This window comes from Saccopteryx leptura, chromosome X (genome assembly GCF_036850995.1).
Source record: "Saccopteryx leptura isolate mSacLep1 chromosome X, mSacLep1_pri_phased_curated, whole genome shotgun sequence".
NCBI lineage: Eukaryota > Metazoa > Chordata > Mammalia > Chiroptera > Emballonuridae > Saccopteryx > Saccopteryx leptura.
The window spans coordinates 24,013,765-24,038,090 of NC_089516.1; the positions used below are offsets into that span (position 1 = coordinate 24,013,765).

The following is a 24,326-nucleotide window of genomic DNA, read 5'->3' on the forward strand; positions in this document are numbered from 1 at the left end:
GCGAGAGACCCCTTGCTCAAGCCAGCGACCTTGGGCTCAAGCCAATGACCTTGGGCTCAAGCTGGTGAGCCCATGCTCAAGCCAGATGAGCCCAGACTCAAGCCAGAGACTTTGGGGTTTCAAACCTGGGTCCTTTGCGTCCCAGTCCGACACTCTATCCACTGCACCACTGCCTTGCCTGGTCAGGCAGAATTATTATTCTTAAAGATAATGTCAAACTGGAGAGACACGTGAAAGCATCTAGTCAAATACTTTAATATATTTGTGAGCATGGATCTTTCTATTAATCTATGGAAAATGGAAAAGAATCTTGAAGTCAAACGAATGAAGGGAGATCATATAGAATTACTTCCTTCCTAGAACATGTAAATCAAGAAAAAGACAGTTCAGTGTGGTGGTTAAAAACAGACTGCAGCCAACTTCTTGGGTGTGAATTTTGGCTGTGTCATCTGCTAGCTGAATGACGGTGTGCTTCAATTTCCTCCTCTTTAAAATAAGTGAAGTGGTTACCAGAGACGGGGCTGGGAGGGAGCGGAGCGATGGGGGTCACATATTCAATGATGGAAAAGGTTCTGTCTTTGGTGATGGGCGCACAAAGCAGTGAACAGTTCACATACTATGGACACGGATACCTGAAACCTATGTGTTCCTGTGGACCAATGCCACCTCATTAGATTTAATTTCTAAATAAAAAAAATGAGTGTAATAACGGTATCTACTTGATAGGTTGCTATAAAGATTAAATCAGTTCATATTTGTAACACTGCCAGGAACAAAGTAACTGCCCTAAAATGATGGTTAAACCCTCATAGATACCCACACATGACTGGAAGGAAAGACACCAAAATATTACCATACGTCAACTCCGTGTGGCAGCAGTATGATTTTTTAAATTCCAAAAAAGTCAACACATCTCCTTTTTTTTTTTTTTTTTGGAGAGGAGAGAGAGACAGAGAGAGAGAGAGAAGGGGGGAGGAGCTGGAAGCATCAACTCCCATATGTGCCTTGACCAGGCAAGCCCAGGGTTTCGAACTGGCGACCTCAGCATTTCCAGGTCGACACTTTATCCACTGCGCCACCACAGGTCAGGCTCTACTTTTGTAATGAAAGATAGATACAGTGGTATAATTGAACATCAGGCAGGAGAAAACAGGAGCTTGACAATCTAAGATGGAGTTTTATATTAATAGGGTGTTCCAATATATATATATATTTTTTTTTGTATTTTTCTGAAGTTGGAAACAGGGAGGCAGTCAGACAGACTCCCGCATGTGCCCGACCAGGATCCACCCGGCACACCCACCAGGGGGCGATGCTCTGCCCATCTGGGGCATTGCTCTGCCGCAATCAGAGCCATTCTAGCACCTGAGGCAGAAGCCATGGAGCCATCCCCAGCGCCTGAGCCATCTTTGCTCCAATGGAGCCTTGGCTGCGGGAGGGGAAGAGAGAGACAGAGAGGAAGGAGAGGGGGAGGGGTGGAGAAGCAGATGGGCGCTTCTCCTGTGTGCCCTGGCTGGGAATCAAACCTGGGACTCCTGTATGCCAGGCCGACGCTCAATCACTGAGCCAACCGGCCAAGGCCTAGGGTGTTCCAATATTAAATTTTCAGTTAACTAAGGCTATTCCTCTTAATATTAATGATTAAAAAGATAGTATTAAGGATATTTAATAATATAATTAATTATAAAAGCAGTTAATAAAATAGTAAAACTGGAAAAGATAAAGAATGTATAGAGGTGAAAAATACAAAAGTGATAAGATTAGTTAGGGAAAGGAAACAACAGGTTGAGGTCCCCACTTGGACACAGGGAGTGTTTAATAAGTTATATAGAAATAAAGAATTATAGATTCACAGTAATACATATTGAATTATCACATAATTATGTGATAACATAATTAGCATCTGTACGAAGTGAACTGCTATAAGCAGAACTAAAGACTCAAAAATATTACCCAAGTTAGCACTTGAGAATACATTGCAGGAAACAATTATGCATTAGCTGAAGAATGGACCAAATGATCTGATTGGTCTTTCTCTTCCTAACCTTTGGAATTCACCCACGAAGTTATCCTTCAGGATGATTTATGCCTCCAGTGCATTTAGCAGACATGATTGTAATTCAGCTCTTATTTCTTAGCCAACAAGACGCAATGAAGAGGTTAAGCAATGAAAGGTGACAATGACTTACTGGAAAGAAAGTGCTGGGACGCCGGGCCGAAGTCCCTGTGAGCTTCGTGCAGCTGTCTGATGCGCTCCTCAACGGCCACCTGGGAGGGAGAGCACAGAAATTATGTTTGCTCAGCATGCAGAATGAGCAACAATGAAAACAATATATCCTTTTTGGTAACATCTTTTGGGCCTCCAACGCTGGAACACTAAAGCAACAATTTACAACCCTGGTTTTAACAGCCACGTACTGTACATGACCTCCAAGACCCATTTTTACCAAACCAAGACCAAACAAAAAAGATTCGCTCTCTCGACAATGTTAAAATGAGATTAAAAAAAGAAAGCCCGCATTGGCAGCCACAAATGAGCTACTGCTTTAATAAGTACCAACAAACAAACTCTAAATCTCATGAAAAGGTTAGGGAGGTTGCCATTCGCTACGATTCTAGGCGACTGAAGGACCTCAGAAATGACATATTTTATCTTAGTCTTTGATGAAGTCTGTTGTCTAATTTTTAAAAATAATAGGGATTGATAATTAGTGAATCATTGAGTCATAATTAATCATTGATAATAAGTAACCAGATATTTGATCAATACATAAGTATCAAAGAAGTAGAGGCAAAGCTTAAATTTAGGGTATTCATAGGGTAGATAGTGAGACAACATAAATGTTCAGATTTTAGTTTTTAGTAGACTTAGAAATTACTAGGAAGTATATCTTTAGTTGACATGGATAAAAGTTACTATTTTTTTCTTTTTCTTCTTTGTTGTGACACAGAGAGAGAAACAGAGAGAGAGGCAATTAGGCATAGGCAGACAGGAAGGGAGAGAGATGAGAAGCATTAATTCTTCGTTGCAGTACCTTAGTTGTTCATTGATTGCTTTCTCATATGTGCCTTGGCCGGGGGGCTACAGCAGAGTGAGTGACCCTTGCTCAAGTCAGTGACCTTGGAGTCAAGCCAGCAAGCCTGGGCTCAAGTTGGTGAGCCTTGCTCAAACCAGATGAGCCTGCACTCAAGCCAGTGACCTCGGGGTTTTGAACCTGGGTCCTCCATGTCCCAGTCCGGTGCTCTATCCATTGCGCCACTGCCTGGTCAAGCACCCTTTTTTGTTTGTTTGTTTTATTAGCTTTTTCTACAATATATTGACCCAATGGACTGATGGCTTAGCAAATTCTATTCTGGGTGAACAAAAGAAGGAAGAATTTTATGAATGAAATGGTAGACTTTGTCATCTGGCATTTTGTCACTCCATTATTAGTGGTGGCCCCACACATCCACATTCTAGCTCCAGGAAACTTGATCTTGATTTGGTTCTGAATAGCCTGTGCTAAACTAGGGGTTGGTCACCACTTGCTTAAAGCCACCAGAGCCCAAGTGGGTTTGCTCTTGCACTGTGGATAATTCTCAGAGGTAAAATAAATCTCATACTTGTCAGAAGAGTGCTCAGGTAGTCTGGTCCAAACCAACTCTGACCTTCCAATATCAATCGTCTAGCATAGATTCAGAAAAATCTCCTTTTCCCCCCTCACTGTTTCCCTAGCCTTGAGCATTTTTGCTTGAACCAAATATTTGGAAAACCAGGTAGAGTTCCAAAAAGTAGGGTTACTCAGAAAAGCATGAGGAACATTTATTTCAAAGCTACCTTCCCAGCCTTATGACCCTGCGCTCCCAGCCCAACTCTACCTGCCTGTCCTGTGACACTCCATCCAATATGACACCTGTGTGACTTGTTTGTACTGCTCCTCCTCTGGAAAGCTCTTATTCCTCTTCTGTCCCAGGGCAAAGCTTTTATACACTTTTGTGCTTACTTTCCAGTCCCCAAGTTAGAGTGATTGCTTCCTCAACATTCTCACAGCACATAGTTTATACTTGAAGTACTTCTATCAGATCATTCATTTTAGTGATGTGGGCATGAGTATTTTCCACAATGGCTTTTCAACTCCTTGACAGCATGGACCATTCCTTGCTTATCTCTCCTCTTTCCCCACCCGCCTGTGTAGGATACACTAAACACTGCACATAGTAAGTGGTAGCAAATGTTTAATGACAAGTTGACCAAATCAATGAATGTGTGTGTGTGTGTGTGTGTGTGTGTGTGTGTGTGTGTGTGTGTGTGAGAGAGAGAGAGAGAGAGAGAGAGAGAGAGAGAGAGAGGGAAATAAATAAATAAGAATGTCCACTGACTCTGAGTGCACACTGAATGTCCCTGAGTGAATAATCTCAACTTTTCTTATCAGTTAAATGCGATATAACTATATGACTTACATCATAGAGATTTGTTGGGAATTAAACAAGATGATACAAGTGAAGTGTTTGGCCTAGTTTCTGTCACATGTGATTGCTCAGTAAATGTTACTGGCAACAGTTACTGCTGCTATTATGGTTACTAAATGAAGAGGACTAGGTCACAATGTGCAAGGTACCACGTATAATAACAAAAAATGGCAAATATTTATTAAGCATTTTGATTATGACAATATGAATTAATTAATTTCATCTTCACAATAATTCTCAATAGGGAGTAATATTATTTCCCTACTTCACTGATGTAGAAACTGAAGTATGAGAGGTTTAAAAAAACACTTGGCTAGCTTAAGCTTAAGTGCTTAGTAAACCAGCAGAGCCAGATTTCAAACTTACTCAGTCTGGCTCTTGCTCTTAACTGCTTGTTATTTTAAAGTTTAAAAAATATTTTATAAATATTGCATAAGCATCTAGCCTTTTAATTAATTTCTTTTTAATCAATTAATATATTAAGTGCAGGCTAAATCTAGTGTCATATCTATAACACTTTAGTCATCAGTATATTTTATGATCCCATACAAGGTCAGTTTCTGGTTATGAAGAGTGTGATATCGTAAGATTATTGTGAGGAATTGTAGAAGAACACATGCAAATGAATATCTGGAATATGTAATTATTTCTAAGTGCAGAATGAATCATTTCATCACTTTATAAACAGATTAATCAAGAGATGAATGTGATATACACTATGGAATACTACTCAGCCATAAGAAATGATGACATCGGATCATTTACAGCAAAGTGGTGGGATCTTGATAACATTACACGAAGTGAAATAAGTAAATCAGAAAAAAACAGGAACTGCATTATTCCATACGTAGGTGGGACATAAAAGTGAAACTAAGAGACATTGATAAGAGTGTGGTGGTTTCGGGGGGAGGGGGGAAAGGGAGAGGGAAAGGGGGAGGGGGAGGGGCACAAAGAAAACTAGATAGAAGGTGACAGAGGACAATCTGACGTTGGGTGATGGGTATGCAACATAATTGAACGACAAGATAACCTGGACTTGTTATCTTTGAATATATGTATCCTGATTTATTGATTTCGCCCCATTAAAAAATAAAATTATTAAAAAAAAAAAAGAGATGAATGTGAAAGTTTGGGGGTAAAGAAGAGGGAATGAGGAGGCCATATAGGAATGGCCACTGTCCAGAAATCTTTTCTTGTATTGAGAAAGAAATCCCAAGTATTCAACAACAGATGAATGGACAAAGTGGAATATTACTCAGTCATAAAAAAGAATGAAATCTTTTTCTATTTGTGACAACATGGGTGGACATAGAGGGTGTATGCTAAGTGAAATAAGTCAGACTGAGAAGGACAAATACCATATGATTTCATTTATATGTGGAATCTAAAAATACACCCTAACATAAACTAATATACATAAAAACAAACTAATGGTTGCTAAAGCAAAGGGGGTGGGGGATGAGTGAATAAAGTAAAGGGGAATAAGAAGTACAAACGGCCAGCTATAAAATAAGTAAGCCACAGGGATGGGATGTACAGCATAGGGAGTATAGTCAATAATATCATAACTTTGTACAGTGACAGATGGTTACTGGACTCATCATGGTGATCACTTCATTACATAAATGCTGAATATGTCGTATACCTGAAACTAATACAATAATGTATGTTAACTACACTTTGATAATAAAAAGGATCAAAGCACTTTATTCTATAAGCAATTAGTCAAGGAAAATAAATCTGATTTGCAATTGACTAGACTTGAGGTTACATGTTAGAATTAAGACTGTGTTTCCTGACCTGTGGTGGCGCAGTGGATAAAGCATCAACCTGGAAACATTGAGGTTGCTGGTTCAAAACCCTGGGCTTGCCTGGTCAAGGCACATATGGGAGTTGATGCTTCCTGCTCCTCCCCCTTCTCTCTCTCTCTCTCTCTCTCTCTCTCTCTCTCTCTCTCTCTCTCCCCCCCTCTCTAAAATGAATAAATAAAAAAGTAAAAAAAAAAAAAGAATTAAGACTGTGTTACTTAAAAAAAAAAAAAAAAAAAAGACCGTTGCCTGAAAGAGGAAAGATGGTATACATTAGGAGGTGTTTTGAAAGAAAAACACTAATAATTTTTGGTGTTGGAAATTAATTTTTTAAATGTTTATTTTATTGACTTTAGAGAGAAAAGTAAGGAAGAGACAGACAGAGAGAGAGAGAGACAGGAACATCGATCTGCTCCTGTATGTGCCCTGACTGGGGATCGAACCAGCAACCTCTGTGCTTTGGGATGATGTTCTAACCAATTAAGCTATCCGGCCAGGGCAGAACTTAATTTTTAAAGAGGTAAGTAGAACTTCTGAATTTCCAATGTGAAAATCTGGGAGAATGAGGACATTGCTGATGGAAATACGAAAATTAGAAGAAGGAAGAATGGAATATGTGTCTATAAATTCATTTGGAATATGATAAGTTTGAACTAACAGTGAAACTTTAACTGGAGATATCAGGTATAGCCAGTTAGAGAGGAGCAGTTTGTCTCCATGATTAAAGTGAAAGGGAAGCGAGACAAAAAGAAGGTAGGACTGAGCATTAGAAGGTGAGAGGAGAAGGATCAAAGGACTTTTGGTGAATCATTTAAAGAAACAGAAAGAATCCAGTGAATTAACAGGTAATACCTCTGTTTCCTTTTATAAAAAGGAATACAAGTATAACATCTTTTTGGAAGCACACATCTTGTTTCTACCATTAGATCATAGATCATGAAAGCTTAGAACTGAAAGAAATTTTATCTGTTGATACACAAGGGTCTATTCTTTAGAACTATCCCAGATGGGGAGAAAATTGCCATCTGCTCCATGAGTAATCATAATCTAGTTTGCAGCAATTCTTCAGTAAAAACATGACAGAGAAAAATTAAATCTTTTTTTACACGTTTCATGAGGACAGGAACACATCTTTCTTTCCTTCTATATCCCCGGTGACTAGCAAAATACCTGGCATATAGCAGGTGCTCAACTAATATTAGTTAAATGAATTAATGTACCATTTATTCATAGATCTTCACCATAACTACTATATTTTGAATTAGAGAACTTTTTTTGAAGATTCACAACATGCCTGACCTGTGGTGAATTAGTGGATAAAGTGTCAACCTGGAATGATGAAATTGCAGGTTCAAAACCCTGGGCTTGCCTGGTCAAGGCACACACAAAAAGCAGCTACTACGAATTGATGCTTCCCGCCCCGCCCACTTCTCTCTCTGTCTCTCTGTCTCTGTCTCTCTCTCTTCTCTTTCTCTCCTCTCTAATACAAGGTTTGGAAAGATTTTACTTCATTTATTCCTTCCCCTCTCCTCCCTTCCCCTTCTCTCCCCTTTTTTTTCCCTTCCCCCTTCTCTTCTCTTCCTTTTGCTGATCAAAGTTAAAAACAGAAAAGAAGAAAACCCTTTCTATTCTTGTGCCTACAACACTGGATTAAAAAAAGACTAAGAAGCAATAATTTGTAAGACAAACCAAAAGCCCAATCTCCTCCATATCCGCTTTATTCTAATTTTTAAGCAATCATATTTGAAAGTGAAAGGGAGCAGAGTATGTCACCCCAAAATATGTCACTCTGGCATACAGTATTGATTCTTTTGAATTTAAGTTACTTAAGAAACAGCCAGTGCAAGGACACTCTGGCCTTTCTTTGTGCCCTGAAAGCATGAAATCAATCTCCACATGGAAGGTACCATCCCGGTATCAGGAGGGCGGAAGGCATCCCAGTCCCCGGCGGCAGGAAATTCGGGGCCCACAAGGCTAACAGACCCCGGCACTGCCTCACTGATTCACTACCCCAGGCCTAAATAACTCCCTTGTCTTGTTAAGTCTTCATAAAGTCATTGTTTCTTTGTCTGAAAAGCATAAAAGCTCCAGCTTTGGTTGCTTCTTCGAGTCTCATATTATGAGCTCCTTTACATACGAAATTAGTTTTTTTCTCTTGCTAATCTGTTTCATGTCAATTTCATTATTAAACTAGTCATAGAACCTAGAAGGGAAGAAAAGAAAGGTTTTCTCTCCCTGCAAAAGTTATGAGGACCAATGATTACTCTCCTTTGTTTTCTCATTCCAGATGAGTTCCACAGGCAGTCTACTGTTTGTAAAGACCTCCCTTCTTTCATGCCATTAAGAAATGTCTCCACGGCCCTGGCCGGTTGGCTCAGCAATAGAGCGTCAGCCTGGCGTGCGGGGGACCCGGGTTCGATTCCCAGCCAGGGCACACAGGAGAAGCGCCCATTTGCTTCTCCACCCCCACCCCCTCCTTCCTCTCTGTCTCTCTCTTCCCCTCCCGCAGCCAAGGCTCCATTGGAGCAAAGATGGCCCGGACGCTGGGGGTGGCTCCTTGGCCTCTGCCCCAGGCGCTAGAGTGGCTCTGGTCGTGGCAGAGCGACGCCCCGGAGGGGCACAGCATCGCCCCCTGGTGGGCAGAGCTTCGCCCCTGGTGGGCGTGCCAGGTGGATCCCGGTTGGGCGCATGCGGGAGTCTGTCTGTCTCTCCCCGTTTCCAGCTTCAGAAAATTAAAAAAAAAAAAAAAAAAAAAAAGAAATGTCTCCACATTCATTGAAGACAAAAATTACTAGAATGCAAGTTCTTCATCTATGAAGATAGGGACCTCGTCAGTCTCATTCACAGCTTAGCACACAGTGCCCAACACGTTAGAGATGCTCCAACACATAAGAGATGCTCAATAAATATTTGATAAGCAGATGAATGAAAAGACATCTTGAGTTCCTGTTATCTTTTAGGCACTATGCTAAGTAGAATTATGATAGACTTGAAAGCGTCATCTTGGGGCTAATGACCGAGCACCAAGTCATTCATCTACGTTAATGATAACATACTTCATCCTTAGCTGTGACAGTTTTCCAAAGCCCAGTCCTCTGTGCATGTTGAAGACTATCTTCATTTCATTTTTTTCTTTAAAATTGCTTTAAATGAGTCAGAAAGAAAGAGAAGAAGAAAAAGGACAGACAACGACACTGTGGTTCTTAGAAATGATCTGAAATAAATTCATCTAAATGTTTGCTACTTAACTTGGTTTTCAATTCTCAAAGGCTTTGACCTGTTAATTACTTTTGAGTTTCCATCGTTACTAAAGGTTTAGGAGAGCCAAGGATTTCCTCTTGATGTGGAAATCCATGGCTAGACGATGTGATGTTTTCCCAGTGTCCAAGTGTTCTATGGGCGCTACATATATAAACGGCGTCTACTCCAGTCATGGGAAAAGATATAACTGGGCATGGACATTTTGATGTTCTGGCTCTCAGGCTGTCTAGACACTTGATAAACATCCACAGGCATGCAAGAACCAGACTTCACACCTACACTAATGAGCCCATAAAAAAGAAACCAGCTCTCCTTGCGCTGTGATGATGCTAGTGAATAAACAATGCACATGCCCACAAATGACTCCCTACAGTCTATACACGAGTTTTTGTCCTGAACTGTTGCAGTTTGTATGGTTTTTTATACATATGTCACGTTGGGGGAGGCCTTCACACTTTGTTCTTACTTCCAAATCCTTCCTTATAACACGCAGAAATAGCTGCCCAAACGTTATTCTGGAAACTGTCCTGAGATTTATTACAGCTTCAGTTAAAATCCCTTCAACTAATTGCAATCCTTTTTAGTTAAAATCTATTGCTCTTCTAATTTTGATTTCTTTTGAGTTGTGACTGAAAAATAATGGTCTGAGATAGGTTTGGGATGAGGACTTTTGATAGGTACAGCTCTGTGGCAAAACAATCTGGGCTTCTTGGCTGAATTCTCTTTTCCTTGAGTTTATTTATGTGTTTTCTTGACATTGAGACACTTACGAGTTAAACATTTCTTTTGCATTCGACTCCAAGATAGATCACAGGAAAGCAACCAATGCTAACACAGGGCTCACTCCGAGTAGGAGTATAATTATTCGTTGATTTTGTGTGATTTATTGCACAGATGCTAATGTGTGCCATCTGAGACCATCATTAATCCACCTCTATTTTTGTTCCTCTCTCAGAGCTGTGTTTCCCCTCTTAGTTTATATTTCTGGGCTGATTCCCTCCTTAATCTGACTCCTTTTATTATTCCCGCTTTTCCCTTTTCTTCTCTCCTCCAATCACCCTTATCTCTCACCTGCCCGCCCCAATTATGTTCCAAACAACCTACCAGAAGAGCTAATCGTGCTGGCAAGACCGGTGAGGCCCGTGGTGAGCAGGAGCCCCAGCCTAGAGCCGGCCCAACACTTCACCAGGAACTTACTCCTCTAATTCTGACAAACTCCGCCATCAACCGGAAAGCAAAGGGGGACAAACAGCAAACCCTTTGTCCATTGTTAAGCCTTCGGCTTCCACCTCACTGATTTCTAAAATGCACCTTGGAAGTCTGTTGATTGGTTTTCACGCTCATGCAACTGCCTCATTCTGTGATAATGGAGTCAGGTTACATCAACATTAAGTAGACTTCATAGACTCAAGTACCTTAAGGGTATCATTAATTTTAATTTAGAAAAGCAGCAATCAACTTCCTATCCAGCTTCATTTGTCAAAATCTTTCGTTTCAGTTACATCTACAGACTTATGAAAAATGGGATGGGAAGGGAAGAGATCACAGGAAAGCATTTCTTCTGCTTTTTTTGTCTCCAAGATATGAGAAAAATTGAATTACTCTGCCTGGATGATGTAACTTGATGCAGATTTTATCTTAAAAATACAGGTTCTCTTTTAAAAGCTTTCCTAATGTATCTCATGATTTGCAGCAGGAACCGAAGTCAAGTGGCTCTCACCTCGCAACACCATTACATTAAATCATTTACATTTCAGCTTCAGCTATTTATTCCTGAGCTTTATTTATTACACATTTGGAAGATATCATGCTCTCAAAAATTGCCCAGGCCATTGGAGCATTTCTGTCTAGAGGCATTTGGGGCCATAAGTAGCATCATGCTCACATGGTAATTACATAATTATGCCTCCAGGTATTAGAATGCGGGAGTATTCCCAAGGACCAGAAGTGGCAATTTGAAATAATTATGAAGGAGATAAAATAGAACTGGTATCATCTGACGGGGGAAAAAAAAGGCAACCTGTATAGCAGTGAGCAAATGCATACTAGAAGATGACCAAAGCAGGTTGAAATCTTGAAGATAAATGAAAAAAGGCAAAGCACCAGAGAGCAAACATCTTTTTGGGGGTCTCAGTCGTGAAACCCTTATATTTTGGGTAATAATACACTTCTAGATTTTCAGTTCATTCTACTAATTACCTGTGTAATGTAATGATGGTAGGGAGGGGCACTTCGCTAAAGTATGCATGCAACAATCCTTAACCAAGGAAATCAAGGCTTCTTAAATCTCACGCTATCCTCTCAGCATTTCCAAAACTTCCTGACCTGACTCCTTCACAGTCAATTTGACCACCTGTCAGAGAACCCTTTATGCCACGAGCCCATTTCCAGTTCCCCGCTCTCCTCCTCCCAACCACTGAAAAGCGCCTTTCATTTCTCTCCCTTGCGCAGAGCTACCAAACCCGTCACCAGACTGTTCTTCACAAATCGGTAAACTGAAGACCTCCTCTACTGTACTTCCAAACCTCACAACTTTTCGTCCTCCTCCCTTTATTTGCAGATCAGAAAATAAGGAGCAAGTTAAAGAAATAAGTACACTTTATGTTTCTTTATAAAGGATAGGGGGAGGAGCAATGAAGGGCTATAGTTTCTCGGTGACCATCTGTCAGAACTGGAGGTAAAACTCTGACAGGAATTCCCCTTCTCTCAGGCTCCTTGACACTCTCAGACCCAGCCCTCCCCCCCCTCCCCTGCTTCACCTCCCCCACTCCCCCCCATGCCACCCCCAACGTGGTTTGTTAGCTCCCTGAATAGTCACAAGACCTTCTTGAACTATTATAGATATTTGCACCTCAAATCTAAACTAAAGCTATTTTTAAAACGCGGCTTTACCATTGTACAGAAAACTACAGGGGAAAAAAAATCTAAGATACAATGTGATCATTCCTAGGAGAAACAAAAGATTGACTTTCTAGGTCATCGTGGAGGTAGGTATACTTTCTTGAGCAATAGTCTGAAGTACTTTATGAGATTCTTCCTTTGACTAAAGCAAGAAATCCTAAAATCCACCAGGATATGTGTACTCTATGTACCTTGACTTCCTTTTTAATCCTCCAGTGAAACCGAGACAGTCAAGTGTAATAAAAATGCACACAGCCTCAGGCTTTGCGCCTTAGCAAAGGGAGAAAAAAGAGGCTTCTCCACTTACTATGTCTACAGTGAATAATCAGCCACCGCATTTGGGGATCTTGCTTTATAATCTTAACATATGTTTGAGGTGTGACACGAAAAAAGGTTGTTTTTTTTGTTTTTGTTTAAAAAACATTCCTCTCCTAATTTCTAAACCAGATACATGTGTCAACTTACAACAAACAAAAACAAGGAGTGGGAAATCGCTTATTGTTTTTTTTAATTGAATTTATTAGGGAGACACTAGTTACCATATTTCCCCATGTATAAGACGTACCCTTTTTTGAAAAATTTGGGGTTTAAAAACTGGTTGTGTCTTATACAGTGGTTATAGAATTTTTACTTGCATTTCCCACTTTTTTGCTTGAATGAGGAGTTGTATAAATTTTATGATGAATAAAACTTGAGTTCAGCCTGACTAGGCAGTGGTGCAGTGGATAGAGCGTTGGACTGGGATGCGGAGGACCCAGGTTTGAGACCCTGAGGTCGCCAGCTTGACCACGGGCTCATCTGTTTTGAGCAAAGCTCACCAGCTTGGACCAAGGTCGCTGGCTTGAGCAAGGGGTTACTCGGTCTGCTGAAGGCCCACGGTTAAGGCACATATGAGAAAACAGTCAGTGAACAACTAAGGTGTCGCAACAAAAAACTGATGATTGATGCTTCTCATCTCTCTCTGTTCCTGTCTGTCTGTCCCTATCTATCATCCTTCTCTCGATGTCTCTTTCTATCTCTGTAAAACAAACAAAAAACCGAGTTCAATAACTTTTAATAGATTTTTTTTTCAAATTTTGGGCCCCCAAATTAAGGTGCATCTTATACATGGGAGCTTCTTATCATGGAGAAATACAGTAATATAATTATACAGGTTTCAGGTGCCCAATTCTACAACACATCTCTGTACACTGTATTGTGTGTTTACCAAGTCAGTCTTCATCCATCATCATTTACCCCCCATACTCTCTGCCACCTCCCTCCCTCCCTGCAATCACCACACTATTGTCCTTGTCCGTGTTTTTCTTTTGTTCAATTTTGCTCCTCTACCTCCATCACCTACCCACCTTCAACAGCTGTCAGCCTGCTCTCTATCTAAGAGTCTGTCTCTATTTTGCTTGTGAGTTCATTTTGTTCATTAGATTCCCATGTGAATGAAATAATAGGGTGCTTGTCTTTCTCTGACTGGCTATTTCACTTAGCATAATGCTCTCCAGTCCATCCATGCTGTTGCTAAAGGTAAATTTCCTTCCTTTTTATAGCCGTGTAGTATTCCACTGTACAAACGTATCACAGCTTTTTTTATCCACTCATTCACTGATCGACTCTTGGGCTGTTTCCATATCTTGGCTATTGTAAGTAACACTGCAATGGACTGCAATTAGTGTTTCAGGCTTCTTAGGATATATTCCTAGAAGTGGGATCACTGGGTCAAAAGGCAGTTCCATTTTTAAGTTTTTGAGATAACTCCATACTGCTTTCCACAGTGGTTGCACCAATCTGCATTCCTACCAACAATGCACAAAGGTTCCCTTTTCTCCACAGCCTTGCCAACACTTGTTGTTTGTTGATTTGTTGACAGCCATTCTGACAGGTGTGAGGTGATATCTCATTGTGGTTTTAATTTGCATTTCTCTGATGATTAGTGACATTTAGCATCTTTTCTTGTCTATTGCCCATCTGTATGTCCTCTTTAGAAGTCTATTTAGGTTCTTTGTCCATTTTTGAATTAGATTTTGTGGGGGGGTTTTGGTGTTGAGTTTTATAAGTTGAGTTGTTAGCCTTTGCCATTTTAATTATGATGTGTTTTGGTGTGGGCCTCTTTGGGTCCATCTTGTTTGGGACTCTGCATCCTAGGCTTGAGTGTCTTTTTCCTTCACCAGGTTAGGGAAATTTGGGATCATTATTTCTTCAAATGGGTTCTCAGTCCCTTGCTCCTTCTCTTCTTCTTCTGGTATCCCTATAATACAGATATTGTTGCACTTCATGTTGTCCCAAAGGTCCCTTAAACTCTCTTCATTCTTTTTAATTCATTTTTCTTTTTGCTGATCTGATTGGGTGTTATTTTCTACATTGTCTTCCAAATTGCTGATTCGATCCTTGGCTTCATCCAACCTACTGTTTTTTCCTTCCATGTGTTCTTGATGTCAGATATTTGTATTCTTCATTCCTGACTGGTTCTTTTTAATGGTTTCTATGTCCGTTTTTATGCTTGCTGTATCTTTGTTGAAGTTCTCACTTTGTTCCTTGAGCATACGTATAACCATTATACGTAAATTGCTTGTCTCCATTTCAGTTAGCTCTGTCTCTGGAGATTTCTCCTGTTCTATCATTTGGGGCCTATTTCTTTTTCTCCCCATTTTGACTTCCTCTTTGTGTTTGTTTCTATGTATTAGGTAGATCTGCTATGATTCCCAGTCTTCGTGGGGTGGCCTTATGTATTAGGTGTTATGTTGGGTTCTGTGGTGCAATCTCCTTGCTCACCTGAGCTGCATGTTTTAAGAATGTCCCTTATGTGGTGTAATTGACATTTGACTGCTATTGGCTTGCTGTGCGTCAGTTTGAGCCTCAGGCTGGCTGACTGTGAGGCTCTACCTCAACCAAAGTGTGTGAGCTTCTGCGCAGGTGCTGACCATAGGAAGCAGAATTTGCCTCAGCTGGTTTGCTGCCTGATGAGATCTCCCTTTGGATATGCTGTTTGGGATGCTAAATGGATCATGCTCTGATGTTTTCTGAAGGTGTCCTCTGGGTGTGACAGTCCGGGGCCTCTTGGGAGGGAGTCTGATACAGGCCAATGTGAGATGCTGCCTGTGACTGGCCCTCTGCTACCTTTGTGGAGATACAAGTGATCCATGGTTTGTGGCTGCCTCTGCTGTGTTCAGGGGTGTATGGGAAGGACCAACCTGCACAATGAGGTTGGGTTTTGCTAGCAACAAGTCTAGGGGCAGGTCAGCAAAATAACCCTGATATCCTGAGATCTGCCTCCAGCTGTCTCCACCTGCTGGCTGCCTATTAGGCTCAGTCACTAAAAGAGCCTCTGGTAGGCCCTGGCCGGTTGGCTCAGCGGTAGAGCGTCGGCCTGGCGTGCAGGGGACCAGGGTTTGATTCCCGGCCAGGGCACATAGGAGAAGCGCCCATTTGCTTCTCCACCCCCCCCCCCTTCCTCTCTGTCTCTCTCTTCCCCTCCCACAGCCAAGGCTCCATTGGAAGCAAAGATGGCCGGGCGCTGGGGATGGTTCCTTGGCCTCTGCCCCAGGCGCTAGAGTGGCTCTGGTCGCGGCAGGGTGACGCCCCGGAGGGGCAGAGCATCGCCCCCTGGTGGGCAGAGCGTTGCCCCTGGTGGGCATGCCGGGTGGATCCCGGTCGGTCGGGCGCATGCGGGAGTCGGTCTGACTGTCTCTCCCCGTTTCCGGCTTCAGAAAAATACAAAAAAAAAAAAAAAAAAATTGAGGAGGAGGTGCCTGTGAGGCTTCAGGGAAGGTGGTGGATGCAGTCCTCACTCCAGAGCCATTGCTCTCAGTGTAACCCTTTGCAACCAGGAGGTTGGTTCTGCTGAATCTCCCATGAGGGGGAAATGCCAGTCATCTTTGTGAGAAAGTGAGGGGAATATGCTCCACCTTATGCCTGATAACTGAGTCACTCTCACCCACTAGTCTGACCAGACCTCTACCGTCTGGCCCAGGCTGCTACTCCTCAGCAGGGCGTCATCTCTGCATTGTGAGGAGAGAGCGAACCCAGAGGGTATGGCCATTGTTTCCCCCAGGCTTATGCCGTTGGGAGGGGAGGGCTCCACCCAAGAAAGATGGCAACCACGGCACTGGAGAATGACTCAGAGCGGAAACCCTGCTGGCCGTCCCCCGACCTTGTCTCTCCCCAGAGCTGCACACCCCGAAGTCTCCCCAGTCGCCTCTAGTCGAGTGGCTCTCCTTTCAAAACCACAGGAAGTCCTGACTTGGCACTATTCTCCTATCTCCCTGCATTTGGCAAATTCAGCCACACCTGTGGACACAGTGACCCAACAAGTCAGAGCAGGGGAGGGCATAGGTTGTGCACTTGAGTTGCACAACAACACTAGTGGGTGTCAAGTCTCCTTTTAAAACCACAGAAATTCCCAGCTCGGTGTCTTTTTTTCCTGTCTCCCTGTATGAAGATAATTCATCCAAGTGTCCCTCCATGTGGGGGTTGGAAGGAGAAGGGTACTGACTGTGCACTCAATTTGGGGGAGATGGGAGCCTTTTCCAAATCCCCCTGCACAGTCACTGTCCGTATCTCCCTCACAAGCCTCCCCTGAGAGACAGCGTGCTCAAAGTCACTGCGGGTTGCAGTCTGCAGGACGGAACACGGCAGAGTGGGCGCGCCAGTCAGTGCAGGGGATAAGGGGGAGGGGTTGTGCGCTCCCCCTGCTGGTACTGGAACAATGGGAGGGCTCACTCTGTGTAGGTGTCATCTGGGTGACCCAGGCTCACGCAGTCTCCTCTGGTTTCCATCAACAATTGCTTTGCGGGCTTCTGCTCCTGCCTCTGCCGCTCTGGGGCAGGGATCTCTGCTTGGAGTTGAAAGTCTGCTCCCCTGGGAGGGAGTCTTGCGGCTGCAGCCACTGCACCTGGGCAAAGGGCCCGCCCCTAACGTGTCTCCACCTTTCTTACCCGTCTCCACTGACTTCTGCACACCCTTGGTTATAATATCTCAGTTCTGCTACCCTCCCGTTGATTATTCAGGTTGGTTGCACTATAATTTAGCTGTAAATCTGGTCTGGGGCCAGGAGCAGGTGAGTGAAGTGTGCATCCATTCTGTAGCCATCTTGGAATCAACTCTCTTGATCTTTAGTCATCAATATTCTGCATTTTACCTGAAGTTGTCAATGAAGTGTGGGCAAGGTGAGACAAGGGGCCCTAGGCTGTACAGTGATGTGACTAACATCTGGTTTGCAGGCCTTTTCAGTTCTATTCCCAGATGTTCAACCGGTCCTCGAGTACTGGTTCTTAGCTGATTAATAAGTATCCCTATGAAGATCGGTGATAGCTAATAACAGGCTTCTAGTACCACAGCTGTGAGTATTTGCATTTTCAGAGCAACTTTAATTAAATAATTAAGCAATTAATTATTCAAATACTTATTGAGTGTTTATAAGGTAATATGCTACAAGAGGAAGGAGAAAAATACAAATAAGAAAACAAGGAGCCTATCTTTAATAATTTATGGATTACATATTTACAAATAGGCATAATAAAATAGCACGGGAAAGATTTTAATGTAGGGCAGTCATTCTCTTATTTGAGACCACGTCACAAACACCTGGGAAGTGTTAAAGAATATACATTCTCAGCTCACCACTAGAATGTCTGACTTAGTCCACTTGGGGCCGGGCTTGAGAATTTTACTTTCTTTAAAGACCTACTGAAGATTCTGACATACAATCTGTTTTTAGAGTCACCGTAGTGACTGTAGTGGAAAGGTCACCAGTTTTATGGGGCAGGAAGATCTGAGTTGGAATCCCTTACAGGCTATTTGACCTTTAACATTAAAAAAAAATTGACCTGATTTTTTTTTTTAGACAGAGAGAAGAAGGGACAGAGAGAGAGAAAAAAAGGAAAACATTGACTTGCTGTTCTTATCTATGCATTCATTGGTTGATTCTTATATGTGCCCTGACTGGGGATCGAACCCACAACCTTTGCGTATCAGGATGATGCTCTAACCAACTGAGCTGCCTGGCCTGGGCGACCTTTAGCATTCTATAGTTTTCTTATCTGTTAATAGAAAGAACAACAGCAACAACAGTAATAATAGCTAACTCTTATGGAGCATTAACCATGTTCCAAGTGCTGTTTTAAGAGCTTTATAGGTATACAAAGTAAACTTGGTGAGAGCAGGCTCCATTTCATTCACCACTGCACCCCCGGGATCTGGATCAGAGCCTGTCTCCTAGAAGGCATCCAACTAAATATTTGAAAGAATGAACAACCTTTCGAGAAACGTGTTCCCATTGTGACCATTTTACAAATGAGAAAACTGATGTACAGAGAACGGGATGCTGTAAAGTGCACGAATGAAGCGTCCACCTGCTGGCACTCAGTGGGTGCACACTCCTTTCCTTTTCCCGAGAACTGTGCTCAAAGTGCTCAAAGAAGCATAAATTGCTCTTGGGGTTATAGACTGTCTGAATCAAACTAATGGAAGAGGTAGCTTTTAAGCTGGGCCTTCAAAGCGAGGGAAGATTTTGATGGCAACGGCAGAAGAAACATTCCGTGCGGCAGGAGCAGAATGAACAATTGTTTCTGGTGCCGGTGCAGGCCTGGATGTGGAGTGTGTACAGAGGAGAGACAGCTGAATAGGATCAGGCTGGGCTGTGACTTGTCTGTCAGGTTTAAGAATAGAGACTTCATTTCATTGTCCATGAAAAAGCATTCCAATATTTTAAAAATAATAATTGAATGTTAACATTTTAATTATTCTTTTTAATGCATTCACATAATAACAAAATTCAAGAGAACAAAAGACAATCTTGAAAAAGCAAGTTCCTTTTCACCATTTCTTCTAGCCATTTTGCTCCCTGCCCAGGTGGCATTACTGCTAATATTTCTGTAGTCTACATTAATTTTTTAAAATAAAGAAATGCTGTGCCTGACCAGGCAGTGGTGCAGTAGATAAAGCATTGGCCTGGGATGCTGAGGACCCAGGTTCAAATCCCTGAGGTCGCTGGCTTGAGTGTGGGGTCACCCACTTGAGCATGGGATCATAGACATGACTCCATGATCACTGGCTTGAAGCCCAAGGTCACTGGTTTGAGCAAGGGGTCACTGGCTCAGCTGGAGCCCCCAGTCAAGGCACATATGATAAAGCAATCAATGAACAAGTAAGGTGCCACAACTATGAGTTGAAGCTTCTCATCTCTCTCCCTTCCTGTCTGTCTCCCTCTCTCTCACAAAGGAAAAAAGAAAGAAAGGAAGAAGGAAGAAAGAAAGAATGAATGAAAGAAAAAGAAAAGAAGAAAGAAGGAAAAAAAAGAAAAGAAAAGGTCATGGTCAGAGTGGTGTTGTAGGGCAACACCAACCTTTTTTGGGCCACGGACCGGTTTAATGTCAGAAAATATTTTCACGGACCGGCCTTTAGGGTGGGACAGATAAATGTATCACGTGACCGAGACTAGCGTCAAGAGTGAGTCCTAGATGGATGTAACAGAGGAAATCTGGTCATTTTTAAAAAATAAAACATTGCTCAGAATTAAATATAAATAAAATGGAAATAATGTAAGTTATTTATTCTTTCTCTGCAGACCAGTACCAAATGGCCCATGGACTGGTACTGGTCCGCGGCCTGGGGGTTGGGGACCACTGTTGTAGGGTGACCTGAAGCATGGAGAAAGTGAAGAAAGGATAAACTACCAGAAGAAGTCAGAAACAAAAACCCAGAGATGATAAGATAGGACAGGAAGGGTTAGATCAGGGGTCCCCAAACTACGGCCCGCGGGCCCCATGCGGCCCCCTGAGGCCATTTACCCGGCCCCCACTGCACTTCTGGAAGGGGCACCTCTTTCATTGGTGGTCAGTGAGAGGAGCATAGTTCCCACTGAAATACTGGTCAGTTTGTTGATTTAAATTTACTTGTTCTCTATTTTAAATATTGTATTCATTCCCATTTTGTTTTTTTACTTTAAAATAAGATATGTGCAGTGTGCATAGGGATTTGTTCATAGTTTTTTTATAGTCTGGCCCTCCAACGGTCTGAGGGACAGTGAACTGGCCCCCTGTGTACAAAGTTTGGGGACCCCTGGGTTAGATGCAGGGTGACCAGAAAGACGGGAGTCAGGAAACCTCAGACTTTCGGCCTAGGCTATGGAGAGATGTGCACAAATCCGGAGGAACCACTGTTGTGTTGGGGTTTGAGCTGATAATCCGTAGCCGTAAATTAAGAACGGTTAAACAAAGACTGGACAGAGGATGGAAAAATGGTAAGGCGGTGGCAGTGAATTCTCTGCAAATCCCCTCACACCACTCATCCGGATGGTTAGCAAGAGTTCTACTATGGCTTGGGCAGAAATATATTTTGCTGACAAAAAAGTAAGACCTGCAAAACATTTACAGCATGTGCTACAAGGTAAGCACTGAGCAAATGGTAGCTGTTACTCATCTGTGTTAAAAGGTGGATGTCAGAGCAGAATCGGAGTGGGTGGATTTGGCAGACACATCTCTGGGGAAAGCCCCATATCTAGCTTGCCTCTTTTATCATAAATATTCTAGTTGGCCAGCTGGGGATAGGTAGGCGATTTCTATCCCTTAGCAGGACCTCCATAAGTCTAGAGCGGAGAGTATGAGGAGTGAGCTCAAGAATCAATTATTCCCCAAGCATTTTCAAGTGCTGTTATATACATTGTACTGTACATTCATCTTGTGGAGGTGGTAAGTATGGAGCATGAGAAATTCCTGATCTCAAGAAGCGTGTAACCTATGGGAAGAAGACTACACCTGGGCCAAATGAGAGACTCTTGAAATACTAGTCTCTTCGGCACTGACCAGCAACAGCATTATGGATTCCTAGAAGGGACAAAGCAAGGAGGCCTGGAGCAATCCGGGAGGCTTTGGGAAGGGGTGATACAAAACACTACGGACATAGATCACACACGGAGACTATGAAGCTTAGGATATTATCTCATGTCCATCAGCAAGTGCTGTTTGAACAGGCATCTCATATGGTACTAATGACACTATCTTCATGAATTAGATTCCTGAGATTCGAAACAGTATCACTTAAATACTGTTGATTTTTTCTTTTATTTTGGTAAGTAGTAATTCACCATTATCTCCCCTTCTTTTAACCATTTCGTATTTGTCTGCAACGAGCTTTCAAAATTTAGTGATTAGAACGGGTTGCTTTTCTTGCCTTTTCCTCACTATGTCGTAACCGCCACTTTACTGGTTATGTGAATATAGGTGGTGGGGTACGGAGGCACTTAATGACTTCGTGCTTAAGCTCAAAATAGTGGAGTGTGTGTGAGTACGGAGCTAGTGTCTCTACCATCCTACTTGAAAATGATTTCATTGCACTGATAAACTTTCTTCTAGACTTCTCCAAAGTAGTGTTAAACCTCATACGTAGAACTTTGAACATCTAGTCCTTGATCTAGGATTGAACACACATTTCACATCGTGGAGAAAACTTTTTTTTTTCAGTTGTTAGTTGATCTCTTTATCCCTTCAGGCATTAACCAGTCTTCATTTTCCTAGCAGCAGTTCTGGAGCTAAATTCCCTGAAGGCTAAAGTATTTATTTATTGCATGGTGCAAAATGTATAGTGCCAAAAGCTTGCTTTTGTTGGTTTTTTTTTTTAGTAGGAATCCCAGAAAGAAAATATGTTCTTGTATATAAAGGTATATTGCAGTCAATTTTCACTCAACTTTTGGACTTACAATTTTTCAATCTCAGCTGGCACTGCATTCAACCTTGTAATGTATAAAAAAGAAGGAATACTTCAGAATAAACTATTCTACAGTCCAGGGATGTTTAAACAGGTCAGACACAAACGAGTACTTTTGAAATATCACTTTCATACGGCAACTTATGTGTTAGACAAAGATGATTCTTACCCAGTCACCAAATCAAAGTCTATAGGGACTTGAAATACAAAATAATATATAAGTTCATTCAAAGTATTATTTGTGTTAAAAATGTGATTTTCTAAAAACCCAGGATTTAGATATTTCACAAATTTGATCTAGCTTTCTGTCCAAAAGTTAAGCGAGTTGGATGGACTATCAATAACAAGTATGAATAAATGCAAATAAGAATAAGAAATTCATTATTAAGAATTTATCAAAGACAAAAGGTTTTCATGACCTCTCTCGGTACATATGTGGCATATAAGATGTGTATCTTTTCTTTTCTTTTTTGTATTTTTTGTATTTTTCTGAAGCTGGAAACGGGGAGGCAGTCAGACAGACTCCCACATGCTCCCGACCGGGATCCACCCAGCACACGCACCAGGGGGCGATGCTCTGCCCATCCGGGGCATCGCTCTGTCGCGACCAGAGCCACTCTAGCGCCTGGGGCAGACGCCAAGGAACCATCCCCAGCGCCAGGGCCATCTTTTGCTCCAATGGAGCCTTGGCTGCAGGAGGGGAAGAGAGAGACAGAGAGGAAAGAGAGGGGGAGGGGTGGAGAAGCAGATGGGCGCCTCTCCTCTGTGCCCTGGCCAGGAATCGAACCCGGGACTTCCGCACGCCAGGCCGACGCTCTACCACTGAGCCAATCGGCCAGGGCCTAAGATGTGTATCTTTACCTGTAGAGCAGGGCTTCTCAACTTTGGCACTACTAATATTTTGGCCTGGATAATTCTTTGTTGTTCTATCCTGTGCATTAGAAAATGTCTAGTAGCATCCCTGACCTCTACCAACTAGATGCCAGTAACACTGCCTCCCCAGTTCTCACAACCAAAAACACCTCCAGACATTGTCATGTGTCTGGGGGTCAAAGATTGCTCCTGGCTGAGAAACCCTGGCCTATGTTAACCCTCACTCTCGACTTCATATATGTGATACAGATGTTTGTGTTCCACTGGATGATTCTAACCAATGGGGAAGGAAAATGAACAGTCCCCGAGCCGCGCAATTCAGGACCCCTCTAGTCAGCACTGTTTGCTCCAGAGCTCCTCACTGGGCTGGCACACCTGCAGGAGATCTGCATTGTGATCCAATGGCTCCCACTGCCCAGTCCCGTTTCTTCCCCTTTCCCTGCACAGGTGCTCTTCTCCAATAATCTGTCTGGGCATCTGCTTCCTAGAAGACCTAACCTGCAACATCGATCAATCACTCAATCAGAGAGAGCTATCCACACACTTAACCTAGATGAGGATGAGCACCCAATTCCATTTGGGCCACTGAGAGCAGCTCTCTCTTTCCTGCTGGGGATGTTGACAGCGGGGGGTGGGGGGGTGGGGAACAGGGACCTGCAGCAACGTGGCTGCCTGAAAACGGCTACTGCCACCTTTTTTTTTTCTTGACTAATTTAAGTTGACCTTTCTGTCACAGCCAACAGTCCAACCTACCATACTTTATAATAAAGAGGAAACTACACAAACATCTAATAAAATTAACGTTGAGCCTAGAAGTTGTTTAAATGAACTCATTACAGTAACTATTAAGAGCTAGGCATGCAAGTTGTTCAACAATTACAAATCATCCCCATCTTAAATCTAAAGACACTTCATAAAAAGGTAGGTAAGGGCAGAATTATACCATTATAGGCATACCTCATTAAACAGAGTTGCACTTTGTTGAGTTTCGCTTTATTGTGCTTCACAGATGTTGCGTATTTTACAAATCAAAGGCAAGGCCCTCCACGGACAAAAGGGTTTGCTTTATTGTGATACTTGCTTTACTGCGTGGTCTGGAACCAAACCTGCAAAATCTCTGAGGTTTCCCTGTTTGGTATACTGATTTTTACCAACTAGTATATTCATTCTCTGAAGATTTTCTCCAATCTGATCATGAAGAAGTAATGGCTATAGAATACTAGATAGTGGCTGCCACAAGGTAGGTGATCAATGCATATTAGTTTATATTTCTTATCATGAGACTTGATGCAAACTTGGGTAGACTCCTACCCAACACAACCCACTCTTCTTATTTCCCAT

The 24,326-nt window shown here is 42.4% G+C and overlaps 1 protein-coding gene across 8 annotated transcripts in view; it reads right to left on the reverse strand.

The window, feature by feature from the left end:
• DMD (dystrophin) overlaps positions 1 to 24,326 on the reverse strand; it is a 1,890,745-nt gene that overhangs the window by 271,226 nt on the left and 1,595,193 nt on the right. For all 8 annotated transcript variants that reach the window (XM_066356826.1, XM_066356825.1, XM_066356822.1 and 5 more), the window contains one exon: positions 2,190 to 2,268. In XM_066356826.1, the coding sequence (XP_066212923.1) occupies positions 2,190 to 2,268 (79 nt within the window). The remainder of the gene's footprint in view (positions 1 to 2,189; positions 2,269 to 24,326) is intronic.